The following is a 21,880-nucleotide window of genomic DNA, read 5'->3' as shown; positions in this document are numbered from 1 at the left end:
ATTCTTAAAAAAAAAAAGAAAAAAAAAAAGTTGGCCACTACTCAAGCCTCACTCAACCCACATGACATAACACTGCGCGTTGCACCTCATCCAGCAGAAAACACAGCAATGCACATCTATTTTGGCAACACCTACAGGACATAACATGGGTTATGCGTGTTACAGAACAAACTGTTCCCCTGCTTTGTCTGGTGTGTTATGAAAGCTCCATGATTAAGTTGCTTTTAACTGCTGACAAAAGGTCAGTTTTCTTTTCCCTTGTTACATCGTTTACCATTAGTAAGGGAATTGCAGCGCCGACCTCAATTCTACTCGGGCAAGTTCACACTACTCCATTGTGATTAGTGGTTAATTGGGAGGTCAAAGGTCACAGAAGCAATTTTACCATCAGACCGGGACGGAGCCGAGCCCCAGACAACACCAGATGCTGGAATTCAGGGGGGAGAAAGTCCTGGGACACAAATCGCTGGACACACACATACAGACATTTACAGAGGTGCACAGGCAAGCATAAGAGAGTGAGGTCATCCTGATCATGGATGACTCAGGGTAGTGTCTCCCAAATTAAGAGTTGCTACCTGCACAAAACTTTATTATTTAACCGACCAAGCACAATTGAAGACATACATACAAAAGACATACATACAAAAGAAGCAACTGCAGATTGACGGCAGTATAAAACTATTTTTATAACTTCAGTTCTTGCTTGCCTTGTTGTGTGTTGGTGTTCATTATGACCCAAGAGCCCAACGCACAACAGAAATTTGAACAATAAAGAGTTTTATTGAAAATGAGGGAAAAGTACACAATAAAAGACGGGGATCCTGACATGCCTGCGTTCAGTGAGAAGTTTGGCCCGAGGCTACAAGAGGACATGGTCCTTATCATCTTAAGTCACTGATAAGATATGCACGTTGTACGAATCAGCAATTCTGACTGACTGACTCTGTTTCATCAAAACGTTATCTCAAAGTTTTGAGTGTTATTTCTACTTCTGCTTTTTATATTGCCTTTGTTTTGGCTTAGTGACTTCGTTTCTTCAGAAACAGGCTTCTATAAAACTACTTTAGCCCGTCTAGTCAGAATGGACATCCGAAAAACTCTTTCATCTACTCTTTTATCTCAAATGTTTACTTTGCACCAGGTCTGTCCACTTTGCAGGACTGCATACAGTCACAGTTAGTAGGAGTACTTGCGTTACAGATCAGGGAATATAAAGAACACGTACTCTGCAGCTGCTATTCTAATAAAAGGCGATAAAGCTTCGTTGATCTCCACTCTCTTCAATGTTGAAATATCAGCACATTATGTTGAGGGCAGCACTGCTTTAAGAAGAGATTTTAAATGCTATGAGACATAGGAAGTGGCTGTCATTGTTACTGTAGCCCTCAGCCCCACTCACAATGTATAATATGTTCTGCCTAAATACAATCTGTTTCAATGTGTGTCCCAGGTGCGTCTGGTGTCTGCAGCCATGAAAATGCCAAATCCTTCCATGATTTATGGAATGAGAACAATAATGGCAGCACATAAACCAATTTATTGTGTGTAGGTGTGTGCAGGTATTGTGTGTAGGTGTGTGCAGGTATGTCCTCTCAGGAGCTTCAGAATTGGTCAAAATATAAAAAGTGTATTGTAATGTTTTGCTGTGCTGCACATTTTATGGAAAACATGGCTAAAACTATAAAGTTGTAATTTCATAATTGTATAAAAAAAAGAAAACATCATACATACTGAAAGGATCAGATGAATTCACAATCTTTTTTTAGAATAATTACAAATTCAAAGAGGGATCGTCAGAGACATGCTGCAGAGTGCATTAAGTAGTGAAAATACATATGATTGATACAATGATTTGTAAAAACAACCAAAACATTTATCGAATTAAGATACTTTAAAAATCAAGGACAGGGAAACAATTTCTTCCACGTATGAAGTAACTAAAAAACTAGTTGTCAGCTAGGATACTTCTGCTCCTGCTGCTTTAATGTTCCTCTCCTGGAATCAATTAAACCCCTAAAAAATAAGATTACAAGTTTTTAAAAGGATCCCCTTATGCCTTAAAGTGCTTTTGATGTAACTCTACACTTTTGCCGTATTCAGTATGTGTGGATCTATGAATTAGCAAGTAGCAGCTGGAACTATTTCCACCCACCTCCCTCCGCTGCTCCCGTGCAGCTCGAGTTGTAGCTCCATGACATGTGAAGCCCCACTGTTGAATATTATTGCTTTGTGACATATGAAGCAATGGTTTTCTGAAAGGGTCGGACTTTCACTGCAGTTCCAAAGTGCAAACGCTCAGCCATGGTGTCGACTGCTTTTTTCACTCATTATATGTGATTTAGCATGTAAAAATGGTAAAAACATGATTTCCATTGGAGATGGTCTTTAATCAAATAATCCATGATGAGAAATGGAATAGTGATATCATTATTCCATTTATCTACATGTTATGTTGCTTTCCGTCTGTGAGACCTTAATTCTCACTGATATGCATCTAACACCTTGCTGTGCTTCCAAACATACATTTAAAAAGGCTTTATCTTTTAATAAGAACAGAAATCCTCTATCACTGTGATTTGCCTTCGACAAAGTTACAACCATATTCAGATGTTTTTGAAAATCCTTACATTTCTTATGTACAGCGACCATTCTGGAGACTAGCAATTAAATAAACATTAATGGTATTTTAAATTTTTTTTTTTTTTTTTTTTTTTACAAAATGTGCCATGTTGCTTCCCATTCTCTAAAATCAACATTATTAAATGATCTCAGCATCTTAAAGCCCATTCATCAGCTACAATACTTCCTGGGCTGACCATGCACACAGCGATTTGAACAGCGCTCTTCATCAGTACCTGCTTCAGCCTCTTGACCTCATGCTCCAGCTCCACCTCTCTGGTCCTGCTGCTGAAGTCTGCAAGCCCAGAGGACGAGCTGCGACTCCGGCCAGGCTTCTCTGCCTCCAGCTTGAAGAGTTGCAAGTGCTCCAGCTCTCGACGCAGGTCCTCTATCAGCTACACACCAGACAAAGGAGAGATGAACCGTGTTATATAATGCCGAGGCAGCATTTTGGAGGTGTAAGTGCATGAGCTGATATAACTGCAGTGAGAGAGAGAAATTGCAGAGAGGGAGTGAGTGGTTGAGCAAACAATCCACTTTGCAGTGTGTCTGATTACATAAAACAATCCCTCCCACCTCCTGCATGGCTTCCTTCTCTTTATGGAATTGGAGCCTATTCTGTCGCAGTTTGTCCATCATCTTTCTGTAGAGGTCCATCTCATCCTTCAGCCGCAGACTGGTATCCTCCAGCTTGTCTGTCATCCTTTGCTTCTCCTGAGGATGCATGAACATATACACACAGTTAAAGTTTAAAGTTTCTTCTTTTATGTTTGTAGTATCGAGTGTTTTCCAGAGCGTACTTAGAGTATCAACAAATAGAGTTATAGACTATAGTCGTATTATGGACTATTCTTATTTTTCTGTGACACGTTGGTTGTACATTCCTTTTATACAAGCTAAAGTATGGTTTGGTCCAATTTCCACAGGTCTCAATGCAGAGATATGCTTAAACAGCATAAGGCTGTCTCTTAAAACTTTGTCTGTAAATAAATCACAGGTGCCTCACTGACTTTGTCTGTGCGCACACAAGTAATAGACTAATAAGAAAACGGCCATTTTTGAAAGTCGCAGTAGGACTGTTGACAAGTGTACATGTTAGAAAGAGACAGCGAGCTGCTTCAGTTAAGAGCATCAACTAGATGTCTTAAATGCAAAACTATGGACAGATAAAGAAATGACTAACAAGATAAACAAGAGAAAATATGAAAAGAAAAGTAAATATGACTTACTTCATCGAGTTTCTCCGTCTGTGACTTGAGTCGACACATGTTAAAAGTCATATCAGTGTTCTCGTCCTCCAGCTGCTTAACTCTAAAAACACAAAATCCAGTGTTTTGGTGTAGAGATGAGTGTGTCTTCTAGTCAGCTAAGGCATTGTTTTGGGCAAACAACCACAGAATATGCTGAAGCTTCACAGGTAGTTGACGAACCTCAGGGGGAATCTCTGAGCTCTGTTTAGCATACAGTTTATACAGTTTCCTATTCTGCATTTTCTCATAACATGCAGTCGCATCAACATCCATATATGAAGGGGATACGGACAAAGAAACCCTTATCTTAACTGTATCTTATCATCAGACTACAGATGAATGAATTCATGCATTTGTATAGAAACGGATAACATAAGAAATAGAGAAATAAAGCGTGTGTGTCTCTCACCGGTTGGTCAGCAGCTCTATCTGTGTGCTCTTGTCTCTCTCCATCTTGCTGTAGGCTTCTCTGTGTCGTCTCAGCCCCTCCTGCACATGTTGTTCTGCTCGGGTTTCTTGGTCTTTTAGCTGCTCCTCAAGCTCATGAACCCTGAGAGAGCGAACATTTTATACAGATTATTACACAGATATTACTTTGAAATACAAAATTACTGCTATAATCTACTGCATTACGTCTGGAACATTAGATGTTATGGGGAGAAACATGTATTTACCTTTCAGCGATAGGAAGTTACACTAAATTATTATAAAATGTGCTACTTTTAGTCATTCATTTGTAGTACTGAGTCTTGTGTATCTCTGAAAGCCAGTTTTCTGACTCTACCTGTGGAATAGTTGCGTGTTCTCCTGCTTCAGTTTGGACTTGAGATCACTGTTCATCAGAATCTCACTCTCGAGTTCTGCCACCTTCTTCTCAAGAAAACTAACCTGATAGAAACAGAGACAGCTTATTCAAATGTGAATTTACAATATAAACATAATTAAACTGCACAATTATATTTGAAGATTTAAAATGACATATGCTTAAAATGCTGGCCACTATGAAAAATGTGAAATTTTCAACAAAACAAAATATATCATACTAGATCAAAACTACAGTGAGAGTATAGTTTTATATAATTTATAGAGAGAATCTGAAAGCAGATTCATACTAATGTTTATACAATGGCACTAAACAACTTGTTCTATACTTCCTAAAAGTGCTGTGTAATGTTCCCTTAAATTTGAAGATCTAAGAGGAATCCTGACATGTTCATCATATACAGTAAATTTGCATATTCAACTTAAGCTGCACATCCAACAGGAACATCGCTTCACCCTTTTTAGTGCCAAAGTATGAGCACAGGGCATGCTGAAGGTGAGCTATATTTACTCTTTCACTTGTTTTCACCCGTCACAGAAAAAGCAAGAGGTGGTATCATTACAGCCAATGAGCAATGGATATAGTGCTAAAAAAAAAGCTTAGTTGAATAGAGGTCTCTTAACAGAGATGAGCACATGGACAAACAAACTGCACACACAAAAGACAAGAAACATATTTATACCTTCTCATTGATGTCGATGTCACAGGAGTCAATGCTGTCTCGGAAAAGGTCCTCTGTACTGCCGTTACTGCTGCTCAAGTTGCTGTTGTGGAGCAGCTGCCTGCTCAATCACACAGAAACACAAACTTAGTGACTCTGCTGGGAAAAGATCCAGGTAAGACCAGTTCAGACTGTCTCTACATAAATATAGATAGACTGTATGTGTGTGAGAGCGTGAAAGAAAGTGTGTGTCCTTCAGTGATGCTGCTGCTGCTGCTGCTGCTGCTATGAGGTTGCATAGATGATATAAGACTATAAGGACAGTGCCAGGTGGAGAGGCTGGTGCAAACAGAATTAAAATTAGCACACACACTTTGTCATGGCAGCCTCGCACAGACACCCACGCAGATGTGTGTGTGGCCAACGATGACATTCATTCCATAATGTGACTTTAGCTGCCCTCTTTTACACTAATGGAATGACTTGAGAACAGAAAGCTTCTGCTCCGTCAATGAGATGAGCAATACAGAGAGGAGAGGAGAAGAGGTGAGGGAGGAGAGAAGACAGAAATAAGAAAGAATAGAAAAACTGATAGAGAGAGCAATAAAATGAAAGAAGTAATCAAACTAGACAAAGATGACAGTAGCGAGAACAGAGCAGCAAGAGCCAAACCTTATATTGAATACATAGATCAGGGCTGACAGGCCATTTTCACTCTGTCACCATAACTCAGTTTCTGTGGCTGGAAATAGGACAACAACCTAGATAGAAAAAAACATCTCACCCAGTACAGACCAACAGGCTTGTGCGATACATGACTGCTGCTGAAAAAACTAATGTGCAAACTACGGCCTGACTCTCTTATCGGTTGGACGATTTTTTTTTTTTTTAGCCTACCACAGACATCTTTATTTATAGAATATAATGTAGAAAAAGATACTTGGGGTATGTAAAAAATTGTTCTATATGCGTGTCTTTTTAAAATGTATAGTTCCTTGAACCATTGAAGTGGTCTTCTTGTTTGAATCAACATGTATAGCTGTGTAATGTCCTGGCTGGTAGCACAGTTGAAATGCTTTATGCCGTTGTTTTTGTAATGTTAATATTTTTTGGTCATTCTTTTTTCATATTTCAGTCTGCTCAGCACTGCAGCTCTGTAGAAATGCTATGCCACCAAAAAGGTTGATTACTTTTCAAACTTTGTCCCAGAAATAACAGCTGTGTCGTTTTTCATACAGGAAGGCTCCATCCTGCTCTTGTAGCTGGATTGTTCTTTTTAGATCAAATAAGTTCAGGTTGAGACACTCATTTCACTGTTAAATGTTTTTGTCGTGGAATCAAAATTGCTATCAAGACTCGTACATTTGATCTGGTATTGGTATCGACTACCAAAAGTTTGGTAATCAACCCTGTGTCAAACCTTAAATCTAAAGGGCCTCTTTTCTTTTTGGGGCCCTCAGTTGTGTAATGGCAGAGGAGATCAAAGAAACTAAAAGACTGTCTTCTTATTTCACTGTTTAATGATTGGACTGTTCGTCTCTATCTGAATATCTAGTCAGTAATTAACTAGAGCAGTGGTAGGACAGCTGAGTGATAAGGAAGCATGACGCGTAATCTCGTTCTCTGTGTGTGCGTGTTCCTATATCAATAAATAGAACAAACACGTGCTTCGCAGGTTGTTTAATGCATAAACACAAAGAGTCACCTTTCCTGTAGACCTACACAGACATTTGAACACACAGGCACAACAGTGAATGGCCTACCTTCCAAAAGCAGTACTGGAGATTTTCCGGTTGGGGCTAAAAAGGAAAAAAAAAAAAAGTATTTATTTTATTTTTCAGTGAATCTTCATGGTTATGTCTAGACTCAGAGCTAAACAATACAGAGAAAGTAACTACTGACAGAAAATTGCAATTTTGCCTATTCAGAGTGACAGATAGTATTTGGAAAAAGAGAGAGAAAGAAACTCTGAAGGACATGTCACTGTTAATACAATTTCCGTCCTGGTTTGATGAAAAGGTTTTTGTTTTTCTGTCAGCTCAGCAACCGTCTCAGGGTGACAAAAGCCCAAAGCCTCATTCCATATGATGCATCTGTCTTTGCTGGGTTTCACATTGGATTAACAAAAATGAGCAAACATACTGTGGGGTTACACAGGCGACTATTGATGTTGATATAAAACCTACGTCATCATCAGTGCCTGGCACAAAACAGACAGGCTTGAGGGAAATTATTAAAAATGATTATATCAGAATGGAGTGCAATGGGCCAAATATGGCAAATTCTTATAAAAGCTTTCTATTCTTTGCAAAGCCAAAAATGATTACTGTTGCACGCATGTGGAAGCTTTGTGTGTATTTTGGACAATGTCGTTGCAATCCATCCATGTTAGGTCCTATTGATTACGGGGATTATAATCAATCATGTATTTTGTTTTCACGACCTAATAATGTAAGAATCATCACGACTCTAAGGCAGTCATTCTGCTTCAACAACAGCTTTTCGACAGTTTTCTACATCACGATGCTAAATAAAGAAGTATTATACACGGTGCCGACAGTGATTGTGGAAAAAAACTAATAATTAAATAGTACTTTTCAGGGACAGAGTGGCAGAATATCGAGAGGCTTCACAAAAAAAAGAACTAACAAGAGTGTCTACAAGGATGATCCTCCAGGAAGATCCTTCTTTTTACAGAGTGTATAATCCTGACAAAACGATTCCCCTCAAGCTAATGTTTCAGTTAACCTCAAGCCGTCTTTGAATAGGTCTTAGAGGCCAAAGTGCACAGCGGAGATTCTGCCAGCAGAAGTTATTTTTTAAGCACTCAACATTTGGCTTATCTTTTGTCTACGTCTAAGTTGCATAGGTTTATTATTGAACAACATTTATATGCAAAATGCCACAAGAAAGCTTTTGTTTCATTCTTTCATTTGCCGGTACTCAGACAAACAGAAATAAAAAGTTCATATTCTTAACACTGGATTAATTTTTTTGGACCCTCAAAACCCACACAAACAGACTTATTTCACAATAAGAATTTGATGGAAAGACTTGATGAGCTACGTGATCATTCAAGTTAGCATAGGGCTAAGATGGACGTTTAGCAGGTTCGGCTGGCGCAAGTGTCTGGTGCGCATGCCCTGCCCATAGAGCATGCCCAGTACGTATTTATCTGACCAGCGTAGTAATGTCTCACCAGACACCAGGCTTAAAAACTCTCTATACTGTTAAATACAGAGAGATTTACTGTACTTGACGTTGACAGATTTAATCAGTATTATGTGAACTCGTTCCACACTCTAGGTTTAAGTACTCCTAAAAAAATCTTAAAATCCCTTAGTTTTTGAATCGATCTCCAAGGGCCTCATCTTTTCAGGTATGTTCGCAATTAATATTTATCTGATGACAAAAATGATTCCCTGCATCCCATTCAGTCTGTATCCACTTCCTAAGAGCTCACTCCATTCAAAGTAATGTCTCCAATCAATATATTTTCATTTACATCTCACTCGGTTATTCTTGCTCCTTTGTCTCTCAAAGTCCTTCCTTTTGCCCATCTCTACTTAATTATTAATAATGGGAAAGTAGGTCTAATTAGAAGAGCCAGGGTGAATTTTAGAGCCATTTCTCTACATGGAGAAATCTTGAGTCACTCGAGGCCAAGTAACTACAACAGAAAGTAACACCATATTTCACCAAGAATACAAAGTTAAATGTTGTCAAACAATTTTGTGTCTTCGTGTGTGTGTGTGTGTGTGTGTGTGTGTGTGTGTGTGTGTGTGTGTGTGTGTGTGTGTGTACTTGTGTTTTCAGGTGGACTGTACAGCTATTTATGGTCACCACAGATTATTATGTTTCCAATAATAGCTTATCTTATTACAATGGCTGATGAGGTACTAACAGGAGTGACAGCCTTATGTAACAATCAGTGTTTGCATGTGAATAATGATGTGTTTGTTAATGCATGAAAAAGGAGAGTGAACACTTTTAATGCCTCTGTAGCTGTATTACATCATTTTTAATAAATTATGTCAAAAAAATTTTAAAAAAAGAGCCCTCAAAGCAAACAATGACTCCTGAGTCAGTCTAACGGGTACAATGTAAGTGGAGCAATACACTTCAAATCCTGTACCTGTATCCTGTCCATTATAATAACTGACAGCATCTGTTTCTGTTCAACTAAAAACAGCATGGTGGATGCTTCCCGTCATCGTTAATTTGTCTTTAAAAGTACCTTGGTTGGGTCTAAAAATAACCTGCCAGGATGATTAACTCTTTCATCAACTTATTACAGAATTGGTCACACTACCGGTTTTCATTTAGAGGCAACTCAGTTATGAAACTGGGCAACATGTGGCTGTTACAGTATATTTCACCATGTGGAGTCAAATGAATTAAAGTGGCAGTCAGCAATTACATGCTGGTGATTTGATTGGATTGGATTTAACTGACAGTCAAAATAGTGGGTGTTCAGTAGGAAGGGTTTGAAGGCAGGAAGAACATTCTTGGCTCACAAGGTTATTTCTTATTGAACTTTTACTGCCTGTAAATCTAGTGCTGTGTGTGCGTGCGTGCGTGCGTGCGTGCGTGCGTGTGTGCGTGTGTGTGTGTGTGTGTGTGTGTGCGTGTGTGCATGCGTGTGTGTGTGTGCGCGCTCCTACCTGTTTGTTTTGAGGTTTTTGAGGCGGGCCTCCAGGTCATTTAGCAGGTTGACCTTTTTGCTGCACTGAGAACAGTAGACATCCATCAGTTCACCAGTGTAGTGGTGACGCACCTTACGAGGAGTCTGGCCTGCACTGTAAACACACACAGAAACACAATTAAATCTCCAGAAAATGATCTGGCTATATGCCTAATCTCAGCAATAAAAACTGAAAGAGAATGGGCATTTAGATGGACTTGAGTAACCACCCACTTCCAGATTACACCCCTGCCCCCTCATAGTATGGATATAGATACAGAGAATTTAGTTGTTTTAACAGATAGAGATACAGATAATGGTGTACTCGCTCGTCCCTAGTATCCACTTAAGTTAACTCTTATGGAGTCATTTAAATGTTAATTTCTCAGTTTTGTTCTGAAGTTACATTTGTGACCTGCCGTGTAACTTTGATCTCTCAGTCGCACCGGGACAGACACTCATTTTACAACTCTTGCCCCAATTTTGTGGTCCAGCCAAAAATATTGTATTTATGTTATTTATCTAATTTATGAGCACCCGTTTCTTTCTAGCTCAGTGTGAGAGTATCTGCTGTGTTTTGCAGGTGCGTTGCAGGTTGCAGTTTCTGTCTTCTGATCTGTACTCGGTCCGCCGTCAATATCCCTGGCCCACCCATGTACGTTTATGTGTGGGAAGCACTGCAAACCTTCAGTGATCTACTCAGAAACGGGTAACAACCTACTGGTAGCTCGCGTGCTACGTGTTGGAGTGTGTTGGGGAGGTGCCTAAATCAGGACAGCAAAACACTGACACAATCACCAAATCTGTTGTCAAAATAAAAAAAAAAGACATGATCACTTTCAAGATTTGACACAAAGATGCACTCCCTGATGTTGTTGTAGTCCCCAGTAACTTTCTGAAATACCATTATTTTCTCCCAGAGAAAGTCAACACAGTTCATAGCTCCTCAAAACATTGCTCTGAGCACAACAATCAGAATTGTTAATTTTTTTTTTGGTTTGGTGGCACTATCTCAAAACGAGCAAGTGTGCTTTTAACCCACTTTGTACTGCAGTTATTTAAACTTCATCCCCATACCGAGTTGACTAAGACTTCTTGTAAATCGGGCCTCATTTTGAATTTAAATCTCTTTGCCAACTCCATTTGCTGAGTTTTGTCTGCTTGGTATGCGTGAAAGGAGCATGGAGCTGTATTGCCATTCTATCAGCTAGGAGATTTAATCCCATTAAACACATGCCTTTGATGAATATTAATGTGGCCTTCAGGGTAAGAACTCCTAAACCCTTCTATAGTCAAGACTTAGAATAATATCAGGTCAGGTAATGGTTCTGGAGCTTACAGAGCAGAGACTAAAGTCCATTGCATTTTAAGTTAAAGTTACAGAAACTGGTCACTGTTTTACATTTTGCTCCATCATGACTTAACCTTTGACAAACAACAAAAAGGCCTACACTCAAGTCAAATGTATAGTTACTTGCAATTTGTAGAACAGTGGTTCCCAAACCAAAAGTAAAATTATTTAGATTTTGAAAGGATTTGACAAAGTTTTAAAGTTCTTTGGAGGAGGTAGAGGTGAGCATGTCTTTTAACATTTGACTTTTATTGTGGTAATTTTACAAACGGAGCAGACTCCTCCACCACATAGACTGTCCACAACACCGTTAATATAAAAACAGTCAATTGTCAATAAAAATGACAATGAGAAGCCACCGCAGTAGCAGATCAATAACATTGTCAGGGGCTGAAAAAGAAAGCACGGCTTCACATGATTCACGTCTCATGATCAATTAACTGCTATTGAGGAAAACCCTTTAATCTAATCTAATCTAATCTAATCTAATCTAATCAATTTCATACATGACTATCACTGGGTCAATGAGGCAACTACAGCTAATTTTTCAAGTACCTTCGCCAACACAGTGTTGATGCTCAACACCGATACCAAAATTGTACTTTTATTGTAGCAGTCATTGGTAACCCACTCAGCATTTAAACCTAGACAACAGTGTTTCACCATGTTTCACCATGTTTCACCATGTTTCACTCCTTAGCTCTCTCTTACCTCGAGGGCACAGATGAGCCAAGGTCGGAGCAGCCGTTGATACGAGCCTCGTCGTCCGGACAGGGGCTGCTGGGAGTGTAGTCTGGTTCCTCCCCTTCTCCGTAGTCCTCAAACTGTTCCTCGTTCAGGGAAGCCGAGGACCGTGTTGATAGGTCAGAGGTCACAGAGATACTTGTTTGACCACACCTGAGGAAGAAGAGAGAGAGGTTGGTGTTATACAATCTTCATTTTTGGGAGTTGAATTATAACAAAAGCAGTTCATGTGTAATTGTAGAAATACAGAATTAGTTTCAGATGTTTGTCAGAAATTAATGATGAGACTTTCAAATTCATGTCTACATGTCAAACTTTTGTTTGAGTCTAACAGATATATTTTCCCCCAAATGTCACCTGTGGGCTGGATCACAAAAAGTAACGGAGAGAGAAGACAGATGGAAGTGACTGCAGGACTTTGGCCTTTATTTGAAAGTAATGTTTTCTTCTTTTTTTTTGTCTGGATTTTGGAGAATCTAATGAAGGAAAACCTGTGAGGACTTTCAAACTGAATAACAACCACCAGGAGCAAAGATTATTTAAAAGACAAGACAGTAGAATGAAGGTCCCCCACATGTATGCAGCATGGGAACTACATCTGAATGTGGACTCTAGTGAGACAGTGAAACAGAGAGCAGAAGTATCAACAGTGCTTACTTCTCGCCTGCGAAAAAGAGATCCCCCAGTGCGTCTTCTTTGTCCCCCAATCTGGTGAGTCCGTCTGAGGTGTCTGACCCTTGGGTGCTTTCCACAGCACTGTCTCTGTCCGATTCCTTCTCCCTGCCCTCGTCTGCCACCTCCTCAGGCTCCTCCACCTCTCCAGGGAACAGCTGGCACTCGGGGACGGGGTCAGGATAGGCCCGCGTGCACATGATGACCGGACAAACCTGCTCCTCCTCACCACCCTGGAGAATAATCAGACGGAGGGTCAACATAGACAGGTGGACAGAGTCAAATCTTTATATACACAGAAACATTTCAGAGCTTGAACCGATCCGTTATAGTAACTATCAGGACGTTCCCAGGAGTCTTCTCAGTGAAAACCTTGTAACCAATGACAGCATCAGTTAAGATAGTTATTTTCCATTGCAGACAAATGTCCATAAATTCACCAAATTTAAAAAAGACATTCCTTATAAATAGAGATTTTGCCTTTTAATCCACTTCTAGATATTTTCTTATAATCTAAAGTAATCCAGTTATAGTTGTCCGTACATCATGATTACAGAGCAAATATAAACTGCTGGTAGCCAATGCAACATGACTCTTTGTGGTGCAGATTTGCCTAAATGTAAAGAAATACAGAGTACATGTGGTTTATATAGTGATAAACTATTTACCAGGTATAGCCTAACTAAAGAGAAACTGTAGCAATAAAGGTAAATAATTCACAATATTTGATTCACTATGTATTAGTGCATACCTTATCCTCCAAATATTTTCCTCTATAACAATACAGGGCATGCTAAGATACGTATTGACTATGGCAATACGCCTGTAAATCAAAAGAATCTAAAACAAAAAAAAATATAGCCAAGGGTTGTAACCTTTTACATCTTTATATTTGGAGAATTTTTGGATAGCTAAAATAGATCTGAATATCTTGCAAATTTATATTTTTTTGGACAATTGAGGTTCTCTGAAATTCATCTTCCCTTCCCTTGTTTTTAGTTTCAGAGGCGCTGTTCACAAATGCAATCAATCAGCAAATGTTGTGGGTAACAGTTGGGGTATATTGGTAATTCTGTTTTAGGGTGGATTTCCCACTTAGTAAATTCCTTCACTGTGGGAATGGCCACTGAGTCCATTCAGGGGAGTCTGAAGGGCTAGAAGGGTGAAAGGGTGATGGGGCAGAGGTCATGGGTCCCACTCTATCTTGTTTCACTCTTCAAAAAACAGCTCAAATCTGGTCTAACGCCACAGAGAACAAAACCTTAACTCAGCATGACCAAACAGCTGAAACAGACAGGAGTGGGATGAGGAAGGGGGCGGAAGAGTGGGATGAGAAAGGGGGCGGGGGAGTGGGATGAGAAAGGGGGCGGGGGAGTGGGATGAGGAAGGGGCGGGGGAGCAGGTGATGTGGCAGACAGAGACGAGACAGAGCTGGGGGATGGATATGATGGATAATAGTGAGTAAAGGAAACAAAAAAAGTGGCGTGTAAGTAAGCATGGAAGACGAGAATAAAGCTAACAAGTGAAAAGAAAGAATGAGGCAAAATATAACAAAGCCAAGAATGAATGAGCAGTACAGTGTGTATGAAGATGAGAAAAGACAAGAGTGTGGCCGGTTCGAAGAAAAGAGATGCAAGATATTTCAATTACTACTGAATGAGTGTCAATATTTCCCTCTGAGATGTAGAGGAGTGGAAGTATAAAGTAGCACCAAGTGAAAATACTCAAATAAAAGTACAAATACCTCTAATTTAACTTAAGTACAAATCTTAAGTAAATGCACTTAGTTACTTTACAACACCGTCTATCACATACCTGATCAAGCACACACACACACACACACACACACACACACACACACACACACACACACACACACCAAAGTTATGTAGAAGTATATTGAAAAGTATCCATTCAACACAGAAACTAAGGCTGTGTACTGGTACAAAGAGTCTGCATGGGGTCCGAGGCTGAGTGACAATAAATCAAAGGATAAATGTCTCTTTGGCATTCCTTCTCCCTGCAGCAGAAAAAGACACGCTGTGTGTGCAGGGGAAATGGGCAGGGGAACGTGAAATGTGAAAAAGGATTGACAAATCGCTGTAACAACATTAGGCACCAAGACTGACATTAACCGGAAAACTTGACCTCATCGGCAAAGCACTTAAATATTCAGTAATCACAAATTATCTTAACAGTAACACCTTTTTCATGAAGCACATTTTTCCGAGGCTTTATTGTGACAATATATATATATAATATAGCACATCATATTTAAAAAGCTTCCTTTTCCTCTGTTAAGGTGAACAATGCTTCAGCAGCCTTTGACTTACTCTAGAAACATCAATAATGAACACTGAGCAATATGAAGCACACGTGCCATCATTTAGGTTGTCATTTAAAGCTACGCTAAACGCTAAAGATACAGCCGCTGTTGCAGGCAAAGATTCTGCTGGACAGTAACATCTTACAGTGTGTGTGTGTGTGTGTGTGTGTGTGTGTGTGTGTGTGTGTGTGTGTGTGTGTGTGTGTGTGTGTGTGTGTTTTCCACCAGAAGAACTTTGTGTTCCACAAGTCACTTTGAGCTACTCTGATGAGGACGGTGAAGGAAAAAGGTGATGACGAAGAGAGTAGTTGTGCATGTGAATGTTTGTGTTTACAGTATATTTCTCTCATGTACCAGCCTGCTGCAGAGCTGCCTGGGGCTTTAACTGCCAAAACATGAGCCTACGGAGTGTTTTGAGTTACTTGAGTCCCTGGAGCACAAACACAGCTGGCCTGCCAAACAGCATCCAAATTGCCATTGGCTCTGAACGGAGGACTCCAAGTTCTGTTACACTTTTAACTGCAGCAGCGCAGCCTGAAGCCTGGTGAGCCTTCACACCCCCTTTGACCAAAGGAGGGTTTTGATCACCATTAAATGTTTGGCTGGGCCAAATCAGATGACTTGTCAAATCAAATACCCACAAATTAATCCTCAACCTAAAAATCCAACATTTCCAACCCCCTGAATATCATGTAATGCATATTATGCCATTAAGCAATAGTTCATACCAAATATCAAGACATTAAAAAAATCCTGGATTGCCTTTTTCAAAAACTGTAAACCACTTGCAGCTTCATGGCATTACTCTGCGCAGCATGTATGCCATTGAACATAGCTCTTCTGATTTTACTTTAAACCAAATAGGAAAAATGTTTTCTGATCTCTCCGCGAGTCTGTTGCTGCAGGGTCTGACCTAGTTAAAATACAGACATCCTATCGTTCCTCTCCTGCTCTTCTTCCAACTCTACCAAGTCAGACCAACATCGGAAAAAGACAGAGACATGAAGACAAAAGAAAAATCAGTCTCCTCTCTGAGATGCTTATTCATTACTCAGGGTGCTGTGTGTTTGTGGCCAATTCAAGTCAAAGTGAATATATGTGACTTTATGTGTGTGAAAGCTAAAGCTAGTTGTGTGTGTGTGTGTGTGTGTGTGTGTGTGTGTGTGTGTGTGTGTGTGTGTGTGTGTGTGGGTGTGTGGGTGTGTGTGTGTGTGTGTGTGTGTGTGTGTGTGTGTGTGTGTGTGGTACCGCTCAGTCAAACCCTGTCCAGGTACCACGCAGTCTTGAAAAATGAGCTTTTAAACATTCTCAAACATTGCTGACTGACCCGTATGTGGTGAATTTATTATGTCATTTCTGACATGTCATGTGCAGCTGCATAAGCACGTCTATTTGTAAATGTTCTCAGAGAAATAGATGTCAGCCACCCTTAGCGTATACACAATGGCTGTTAGCTCAGATTTTGTTGTACAGTTGTGCAGCATGAATAGTTATGTATGAGACATCGTAAGAGGAGAGGTGAATGCACAGCCAGACACTCAAGAGGATGTGTAAAAACATGTATTATTTACTTCCACTGCAGCTGTGATAGAAATATAAGTAGAGAAAAAAGATGAAGGGACAGAAAATAAAAAGCAGAGGACACTTGGTAATTCTGCCTTGGTAGCTGAAGAGAGAGATATCTACTTGTCAAGTCAAGAGAAATAAAATGAAAGAAGAGACTGAGGCAAATACTAAAGCAGAGAAAAGGCCAAAGACAAATTAAGTAAAGTATCATCCGTGCAACACCTTCAGCATACTTAAACCAAAGTAACCAGGAAATAATGACAGCCATTAACTTTGAATTGAGTTTGGCAATGACATTCTTCAGCTGTGGTTAGATTTAACATTATGTAATATTAATGACGACTCCAATCACACCATGTTGACACAATCCCAAACTCGAAACTCTTGAGCCATGTACATTTTATGCTAAAGTTGTTGAGCAACACTGTGGAGGATTACAGTATAGAAAACAGTGACTTGCAAATGATGTTATTGCACTACAATTAGTTGCCAGGGAGGCAAACCGTAAACAGTATTTGTGTGTGTGTAACAGAGAAAACTGGAATAAGACAGGGGAGAGAGGCATACGTGCACTCAGAGATACATATATCACAAAGTCTGCCTGCCCACATTCACAGGCTATTTGAACTCCTCGGTTGTGACCTGAAGTCAAATCGTTAATATCCAAATGCAAAATTCAAGTTCCTTTTGGACATAAATAGCATAGGAAAACAAGTCAAAATGACTCATTATTTATAGGAAACTAAATGGAGCTGCCTTAAGAGCTCAACAAAGAAAACTATAACAAAAGAAAGGAGACCAAACATAAACTAGTATTACTGCTTCACTGTTGTATGCTTCCAGCATCCAGCCAAGTTTCAGGTTACATTCATATCTGTCTAGACTAAATATAACATATGTGGAGAAGACTTTGAAGATATCCCAATGTGTGTTCAATAAAGTTGATTGACAGTAGACAACACTTCAAATATGGATGTTGCTGCAAAGAAGCTACGAACTCTATAACGTAGATGCTTCACACACATCTTCACTATGACAGCACATAGGATCTCCGAGATTGAGCTGTACATCTGCTCAACAGCTACATTTGTCTGAAAAAGTTCAAGAAAATGTACAAGTTCATTGTGTTTCTTTCTCCTCATTGTCTTCACTCAGGCCAAGTATCACAAGGAATCTCACTCCTGCTTTTAATGGCTATCTGTCCTTACACACACTGCCAATATAACCCTTGTTGACAATAAAAGCATGCACACCCACAAAACACGCGTGTAGAGTGACATGAACTAATTACTGACGGCTGTTTAATTTGACATGGGTGTTCAACAAAGACACAAACTCTTTATTGTGTTGAACAACATTATTGCAGTCGTCATTAAAAAGATAGACTTGATCCACTTCTCACTCCAATTCAGTCCATGCTGAGTGCTGAAGGTCAATACCATTTTAGTGCTGAACAAATCATTAATCTGCCCTTCTGGCACAGTGGAGATTTATGTGGATGGCCATGCATTTCAAGGCTCTATTGATCTTAATGTAAAAAGAGGAAGAAAATGGCTTTAAACCTGCCAGAACATGACTGGACAAGAGTGGTACAACTTGAATACTTTATATTCTCAGCTGCAAATTCTGCTACAGTGAAACTCCCATGTTTGTTTTGTTCATTATAAACTTTTTTTTAAACTTATTTTCAACCTTGCACTATTTCAAATAAATAAGAAGAGGTCAAAACCTTGTATATGACTGGACTGTGTAGAGGGCGATTAATTTGAAATAGTTACAGGAAGTCATGGCATTGGTGACCTCAGCTTTGTGCTCATATGAACTCTGGACAACAGCCAGACATGATTTCCGCGATGATCTGCTGCCCTTTTGAATATTAAGCACCCAACAGGAGATTGTCCGTGTCAGACACGTTCTCACTGACTGGAAATAGGCTGGTGTTATATTGGATCAGCAGGAGGGATGCACTGCCTATGATTGGCTGTTACGTTATGGGAGGGTTAAGGTTGGGGTTAGTGATAAAGTTAGGACCCATTGACTAAGAGGAACAACCAATCACAGCAGTGTAGAATTGACAGCATGCATCCCTCCGGCTGATCCAATCTAGCACCAACCCTGGAAATACTCTGTTTTGTCCAGGCAAGGGGTGGCACCTGAGTAGAGCGTATCAGAGGCATGATAGAAACATCCTCAACATAACCACTTACTCACTGTGAAATTTCCGAATAATAACCTGCTTTACTCACCCAGGGGCTCAATCTGACATTACACAGATTTTACATCAAGTATAGCTGGCTGGGAAAAGTCCTATTATTGTCTGGTCAAAATAATTCGGACATTTGAGTTCTCACATCCAGCTCCCTCACGTAATGTCTAATGATAAGTTCAGGCTAGCAGTGCATGTGTAGGTTGGAGCTTTCTGCATTCATTCAGCCAACCAATGGTGACTTCCTTCGTTGGAAACTTTGTCACTCACTTCCCAACCATCCACTTCATTACAAAAGAAAGACTGCAGCACATAATTCTATGAATATTAATAAAAGATAGAGCCAAGCTGATTTGTATTCAATGTTTCTTGAATCAAAAAAAAATTCTTCACTCCTTACATTAAAACAGATACAGCAGTTTTTGAAGGATTTAAGTGATCTGAAATCTCTTCTGAGGACCGCCCTTACAAAATATTTAAGGAATATTTTAGTGATGTCATAAGAGCAAAGCTAGATTAAAGGACTTGCCTGGCTTATAGGGCTTTAAAAGGTGTCTGGTCCTGTTGCATATTTGTTGTATAACTAGTTGGACGGTAACCAGCTTTTTGTTGTCCAACAAAACAAAAACATGTTGTTGTGTAAATAGAAGACTCAACAAAGATAGAGCACTACAGCACCGTGAGGCAGGATTGGTTGAGCAGATACGCGAACTGGCACGGACCAGATCGATCCACACTAATGAATCTTAGACTTGGAATGAGTCAGCAGAAATGGCGATGAGCCGAAGAGTGAAAGACAAATTGAAAGGAAGAAGGGTTGAAGAAGAAGACATGAGGGCAGCAGAGACAGACAGACGGAGAGCAGCAGAATCTTCCTGCTTGTGTTTGTCAGACTGAGCAACAGCGATAAGAGGCGTTTCACTGCAGAGGCTTTTTCTACATCTCTCTCCGTCTCTTTGTTCATTTCATCCTCTCTTACTCTCTATTCTTTTGAGCTCTAAGCTCCTCAGCTGCTGCCACCACAAAATATGCACCTCAAAAGTGAATGCTTTAACTTGTGCTTTGATATTCAGCATTTTTTTTTTTTACTCTGCCACCACTGAGGGCTTTGGTTACCTCCAGTCTCACATCCTGTCACGTAGCAAAAAGAGGCTCTGAGACTATCTGCGCTATTCTAATTCACAAATATAAGCACAAAAGCTGAAAAGGCTTGTCAGTTAAGTGAATGATTACTAACTGGAGTCATTTTTCAGCAAAAATGCCATTTATTTACAGTTTCCAGCTTCCCGCTGGAAATTTACAGCTTTTCTTTGTTTCTCAACACAATATGAAATCTCTTTTTTCAACTTTTGTTTGAAGATATTTCTTTGGCATCTAGAAAACAATAACTGATACTTTCATAGCCATTACATTTAGCTGAGTTAATAATGAAGGGATTCACCTTTATTGAAAATAAGAGTTTGGTACAACTCTCATCCTTATTCTAAACCGTCGTCATTTGTTGAGCAATAATCATATTCAACCTTTGTTTTCGATACCTCTTTTGCCAGACAGTTTGCCAGTACAGCATGAACAGCCACGACTCCTGTTTATGGGCATGTATCTGCCTGTCTGTATTTTTCAGCTGTTATGATAAGCAACACTCCTACACACTCACACGTTACACAAAAGGGAAGTAATGACTCATATTTCACTACCATTTTGTTAAATCAACACTGTGAGAAACTTAGGTTTCAGCAAATGAGACACACACACACACACACACACACACACACACACACACACACCCCCACACACACACCCAACTGAAACACTGTACAAAAAAACACCAGACTCCCCATTGAGAACTTTTTAAATCCTCACCTCTCTCCCTGCACATTCATCTGTCAGTCAACACTGCAAATGAAAAATTAACACTGAGGCTTTTAAAGCTGCTTCACACACTCTCCACTCTGAACATGTTTTAATCACGAATACATACACATTTGTTTCAAGGGGACCAGGTAGCTGCTTGGATTACCAGGAATGCTGCACTGGACAAAGGGCAATGTAGGGAGGGAGTGTCGAGGCACACTGGAGACTTTGTGGAGGTATTTTCAATGAAACCCAGCTCGCATACACAGCAAACCCCAACAGGGGAAATAGAGTGTGTCTGTGTTAATTGGTGTATCGATTGAAATAGCACAAAATAATTTACACTCAGATTAGGTTTTCCCAATTAAAACCGGGTACAGGTGACAGTTAAAGTTAGCGGTTAAGAAAAGGGTGCCGTCAAAGAGGATCTTCACAGGTGTTTCAATCATGTTCAATTATGTGTGGGTGTGTATAAAAAGTAGGTCCATTAAACAAGGAGAACTTGGAATATATCCCTTGATTATATGTGATTGAAGCACCCTAGTACATTGTGTTGGTAGTGCATGTTGTGTGCATGTGTCATAAAAGTCCAAATGCAGGTCAAATAGTATAGCTGTAATATTGAAGTAAAGTATAATTGAAAGAAGCTGTCACCAACTAGGGGTGTGTGTGTGTGTGTGTGTGTGTGTGTGTGTGTGTGTGTGTGTGTGTGTTTTAGTCAGTTTTGTCTTGAGGTGTCAACCACCTGTTCTGAATCCCAGCATCAATAAAAAGTATTGCGCTGCTTGTGAAGATCAACCACACATACTATACGATTAAGCCATGAAAATGTTTTCAACAATGTGCAGACTTTATCTTAAAATAATGTGTGGACACTCACTATCTTAAACTTAATTTTTAGGAATGAATGGCTCGCCATGACAATATTTTATTGCCATTGTCTTTTTTAATGATGGGACTGTGTATCATATAGCTAGGAGTATTTCTTGACCCCAATAACTAGCCTCTTACCCATTGTGAGACAGCAGGAGGTCAGAAAGTCAAGCTGCCACGCGAGGAGAGGGGGAATTGCTACAGGGAGAAGTACAAAAACTGTTTTTAGATGTGGGAAGCCCAGAAAT

The 21,880-nt window shown here is 39.8% G+C and overlaps 1 protein-coding gene across 4 annotated transcripts in view; it reads right to left on the bottom strand.

The window, feature by feature from the left end:
- Nucleotides 1-21,880, bottom strand: part of rab11fip4b (RAB11 family interacting protein 4 (class II) b) — a 57,146-nt gene that overhangs the window by 3,705 nt on the left and 31,561 nt on the right. For 2 of the 4 annotated variants that reach the window (XM_069168358.1, XM_069168360.1), the window contains 11 exons: nt 12,793-13,040; nt 12,103-12,288; nt 10,021-10,155; nt 7,120-7,155; nt 5,378-5,477; nt 4,657-4,760; nt 4,282-4,422; nt 3,852-3,933; nt 3,199-3,336; nt 2,859-3,017; nt 386-466 (listed from right to left, as the gene is read on the bottom strand). In XM_069168358.1, coding sequence (XP_069024459.1) covers nt 386-466; nt 2,859-3,017; nt 3,199-3,336; nt 3,852-3,933; nt 4,282-4,422; nt 4,657-4,760; nt 5,378-5,477; nt 7,120-7,155; nt 10,021-10,155; nt 12,103-12,288; nt 12,793-13,040 — 1,410 coding nt within the window. Of the gene's footprint in view, nt 1-385; nt 467-2,858; nt 3,018-3,198; nt 3,337-3,851; nt 3,934-4,281; nt 4,423-4,656; nt 4,761-5,377; nt 5,478-7,119; nt 7,156-10,020; nt 10,156-12,102; nt 12,289-12,792; nt 13,041-21,770; nt 21,832-21,880 lie in introns of those variants that run through there. The other 2 variants (XM_069168361.1, XM_069168359.1) reach the window with 2 other exon arrangements.

This window comes from Embiotoca jacksoni, unplaced genomic scaffold, assembly GCF_022577435.1.
Source record: "Embiotoca jacksoni isolate LCO1_2020_lvr unplaced genomic scaffold, fEmbJac1.0.p SCAF_4, whole genome shotgun sequence".
NCBI classification, from domain to species: Eukaryota; Metazoa; Chordata; class Actinopteri; family Embiotocidae; genus Embiotoca; species Embiotoca jacksoni.
This window is presented reverse-complemented; position numbering and strand designations above follow the sequence as displayed.